The sequence below is a fragment of the Brachypodium distachyon genome, chromosome 5 (genome assembly GCF_000005505.3).
Source record: "Brachypodium distachyon strain Bd21 chromosome 5, Brachypodium_distachyon_v3.0, whole genome shotgun sequence".
Taxonomy (NCBI): domain Eukaryota; kingdom Viridiplantae; phylum Streptophyta; class Magnoliopsida; order Poales; family Poaceae; genus Brachypodium; species Brachypodium distachyon.
Genome location: NC_016135.3, coordinates 4,581,478 through 4,585,777, shown reverse-complemented (window position 1 = coordinate 4,585,777; position 4,300 = coordinate 4,581,478). Strand labels below are relative to the sequence as shown.

At 46.6% G+C, this 4,300-nt stretch overlaps 1 protein-coding gene across 1 annotated transcript; it reads right to left on the bottom strand.

Moving 5' to 3' along the window:
- Window positions 1–2,179: 2,179 nt before the first annotated feature.
- On the bottom strand, window positions 2,180–3,737 carry LOC104585517 (protein FAR1-RELATED SEQUENCE 5-like). The gene is made up of 3 exons (XM_010242438.1): window positions 3,555–3,737; window positions 3,331–3,453; window positions 2,180–3,256 (listed from the first exon to the last, which is right to left on the bottom strand). The coding sequence occupies exons 1-3, from the start codon at window positions 3,735–3,737 to the stop codon at window positions 2,180–2,182; spliced, it is 1,383 nt and encodes a 460-aa protein (XP_010240740.1).
- Between the last annotated feature and the right edge of the window lie 563 nt (window positions 3,738–4,300).

Genomic DNA, 4,300 nt, shown 5'->3' with positions numbered 1-4,300 from the left:
TACATATAGGATTGCGGCACTAGTCTGGAGTGGTCATTCTGCGGACACTGAACCACTACTAGCTGTCCACGCAACTCTTGAGTCCGTACGACGCTTCGGTCGGGCTCTCGTTTCAGATTAGACTCAGTTGGGTGGTTCCCTGGATTAGTTGTGAGGCTTGGAAACGTCGTGTCGCTCAATCCTGCCGGCACATGCTTTTGCGTGTGTTCCATGCTAGTGGCATCAAGGGTTGGACGAACGTGTATGGGTAAATTGGCACACCCTGCAGGGATAAATTTTTCGGAAAGCCGTGTTCGCGGTCATGGACGACTTGGTTAGTCATTACTTGATCATAGAGAACTCAATCAATTTAATTAACTCAATCTCTTAAACTTGAGTAGTAATTAGCCTTAATCATGGATATACTTAAAACTGCTTAAGTGTGAGTGCCTTTGGATTATTTCCTCACAAGGGGTTGAGCGGTTGATAAGAGGTTGTGTTTGTTTGGTGTTAGTTGATAGTTTATCACCTCACTTGGTAGACGCTTCTTATCCTCTAATTAGACGATGTCATTAATGTGTCTCTCCAGATATATCGCTGCTGCATAACCCACCTTTTATCCATCCTTTGAGACTTGTTGCATATTTAGTTTAGATCTCCCGTAAGTCTTGCGAGTACTTAGTACTCAGTTGCTTTGCAACGTTGTTTTCTCCAGAGTTTCCGGAGGAACAGGTGAGTGGTTACTTCGTGGAGTTCGACGACGACAGCTTCGACTTTTAGCTAGAAGATTCCAGAGCAGGGTTCTGAGAACTTGTGGCGGCTCTCCTTTTCAGTTTCAGTCTCTTAGGCAATAATTGTAAACTTGTCCGTACTCGGGTCTAATTTTCTTCCGTTGGTGTAATGATGATTGTGGACATGTGTCCGTGAGTTGTAATAACTTGGTATTTCGCTCCTTGTATGAGCTTGACTTATTCTTGTGTCTTAGAGTGATGTAATGATATCATTGTTGTTCCAACCTGCGGTGAACACATTGCATGTATGTTGTGAAGTGTTCATCGTAGGGAGGCACTGGGACTTGATTTATGCGCGAGTTAGCATTTGGGGGCTAAATTGCATAAATCCAGTCTCGGGGTCTCACAGCTCCTGGTTTGTTCGCTCGTCGAATGCTAGTGGCCGGCCATTTTTCGTTACAGGCGAGTTCTGAACGTGCCGAAATTTAGTCTTCTGCTTGGGCGCTCCTTTGGTACAAACTTTGACGGGATCACCAATCAATGGGTATGTGAATATCTGTTTTCTTACCATCTTCTTCGTCGAAGAATCTGTTGCCCCCAGCTTGTTTCTTCGATATCATGTTCTTCAAGAATCCTTTCATCTCACCGAACAGGACCCGATCATTGCACGCGACGTGGAAAGCCTCCGAGCCTAATACGCTAAGCTCGCTGTATCGTTTCCGCTCCCCTGCTCCGGACCATCCCCATGCAAACAGATCACTTTTTCGCCTCGCGGGCACTCCATGCCTGGCCCTTTTCGAGAAGCGTGTAAGAACACAACACTGAGGAATTTCTTCCAATTTCAATACCTTTAGTATGTAGAGGATATGCTTGCAAGGGAGACCCTTCCGAGCCATCCTACGACAGCTGCACTTGATAGTTTCTTCAGAACTTCTAGGTGTGTAGTCCACGGCGAACCTCTACCTGTTGCTGTTTTTCCATCCAACGATGAAACCGCGAGGATCTCCTTCGTGTACATCAAACACTTGTAGGCCGCCAATATTCTTGAGATCTTTCTGCACCATATAAAAGTTTGCCGGAGTGAACACACGTGAAGCGGCCACCTCGATCGCCTTATAGTTTGTAACTGCCACAGCTAGTGTCTGAGAACAGCTACAGTCATCACTTGCCTCTGCCTCGCGGATACGAACAATTGCGTTCTCATAGTGCACTATCAAATCGACGAGAGTCATCCCGAAGTCAGGGTGAAGGTGGAGGCATGAGTTCAACTTTCACTTCTCTGATTGCTTTTCATACCTAGAAAAAATCCTCCCGAGAGATAGGATGCGGCCCACAGTCTTTTCTTTCTGTACATCCTCCTCAGCCATCGTTCTGTTCTATCTGTCCGCCATTTCTGAACAAACGCGTTCCACCTGTCTTCTGAAGTGGTGTAGTATATGAGAGACCGGAACTCTTTTGTTGATTTGAAACTAAGGTGCTTCTTCATGTTTTTCTCTATGCCAAGAACATAGACGGTGCCATACGCCTATGAGGACGGCCCCAATAGCCCTGATCATAGAAGCGTCACCATCAGTGATCACAGTCTTCGGTTTCTTCTGACACATGGCTCTCAAGAATGTTTGGAGCAGCCATATGTACGTTTCTTCAGTCTCGTCTAAAACGATGGCGCACCCAAAAACTGTGATCTTACAATGATTGTTCAGACCAACAAAGGGAATGAATGGCATGCCATACCGGTTCATCTTGTAGGTACTGTCAAACACGACGACGTCGCCAAAATCCTGATAGTCCTGACGTGACTGCGAATCACACCAGAACATGCTTCGCAGACGTCCCATCTCATCTGCCTGGTACTCGAAAAAAAAATCAGGATCATTGTCCCTCCTGCTGAGCATAATGCCGAGTGAGGTGGACGCGTCACCATTCGCAATCAGCTTTCTCTTCTCTCTGGCACACATGTTATACACGTCCCATCTCACGAATCCCACTTCGTTGTATCTCCCGTATTTGCTTATGAAGCTACTCATGATCATGTGCTTTCTGACCCCAGCAGCTCCCAATGCTAAAATTTCTGCTTTCTGAAAATCTTTGATTTTCCTCTGCGACCAAAGAAATGGGACTTCATCCGCTTTGGCCAATATATGGTTGTGGAGGTCGTCGAACCTTGCAACAACCCAAACCCCACGCCGACGGTCGAGCTTCACAACGAGATGCACTTTGCAGTTGCATCGAGATTCAGCCCTTAGCCTTTGCGAGCGGCCTCCCAGGTTGGCAAAGTACCTCTTATGACGTTTTCCTTCCCTTGAACTGACAAAATGCCTTAAGCCTACTTGTCCGGGAGCATTCTTGGTTTGTTTCACCTTGTCTCTTCTTATGCTGAATCCATTTTCTTTAGCATACTTGTTGTAGAAACTGTAAGCAGCATCTTTCGAATATAAAAACATCTCCATTATCTGACGGTATCTACCACGCCGATCTTCGTCAAGTTCAATGTTCATGTTAAAATTGCAGTCTCCCGCTTCTTCGTCCTGAAGATGGTCTTGCAACTACACAATGTGAAATACATATATAAGTCTTGATATCATTAAATCATGTAACGTATCCACGCTGATCAACGTACCTCACTTGTGCTTCCCGAGTAGGACCCCGTAATAACCTCCGATTCTTCAGGGTCTTCTTCATGCCCCATGTCAATGTCCGAATCCCCAATGTATTCATATTCATCGCCGGAGCCCATCATGGACTGTAAAAAGAAATGAAACCATACGCGTCATAACTTGGCGTCACGTTCCTTGTATTTATCATCGCTTCAGGTATGAATAGGAAACGAGGTATACAACTTACATCGCTCATGTAGTCCAAATCAGCAGGATCGGCCTGCTCATGATCAACACCTAATTCGTGCTCAAGCCTCACGTTTCCGTCGTCAGTTCCTTCGTCACCAAATGGCCCGTTCCTAGGACTAGACGACGTGGATTCATTATCCGAACTAGAATCCCCGCCCGCGTATCCGTTGTCGTCCTCCATACCTCAGCACAGCACAACCACATGAACTTGCGATGTTATTGATAATGAAAAAGCCAAAATGTATAGGTGGCTACCCGGGTGGCGGAGCTAAACTATAGCGCTAGCTAGGCTAACCTACATGAGGTTGGCGTGGACGCCAATAGCATGAAAGCACGGCATTACCTTCGGACGAACGAAGGAGGCGGGAACCATGGCAGGGTTGGTCAAACGAGACCACTCCGTTGAGATATGTGTCCGGCCGCCGGAGTTTTCACGGAGATCTGTGTAAAAGGATGGCGAGGTGGTGCCGAGTCTCTTCCGCCGGACAAAATCGAATCGCAGATGGTGGCCGCCGCATGATTTTTTTTTGAAACCGCCAGCCGAGAATGTATCACGTGCGCGATTCATGGCGTTGATCCGTCCATTTCTGTTTTTGTTTTCATTTCCTTTTCTTTTCTTTTTTCCTATTTACATTCGCGGGCGGGTTACCTCGACGCCGTAGACGAATACGTACGCGACTACGGGGTTATACAGGGCTTGGATATGGGCTTACGACGGGCTATACCTAAAGGGGCGTGACTTAA

What these genes read in the sequence shown, in the direction of transcription:
- LOC104585517 (XM_010242438.1), bottom strand. Translation starts at nt 3,737, where the DNA reads ATGGAGGACGACAACGGATACGCGGGCGGGGATTCTAGTTCGGATAAT. An exon ending in ATTTGGACTACATGAGCGAT is followed by an intron (nt 3,454 to 3,554) that starts GTAAGTTGTATA and finishes TTCTTTTTACAG; the next exon opens with TCCATGATGGGCTCCGGCGA. An exon ending in ACTCGGGAAGCACAAGTGAG is followed by an intron (nt 3,257 to 3,330) that starts GTACGTTGATCA and finishes CACATTGTGTAG; the next exon opens with TTGCAAGACCATCTTCAGGA.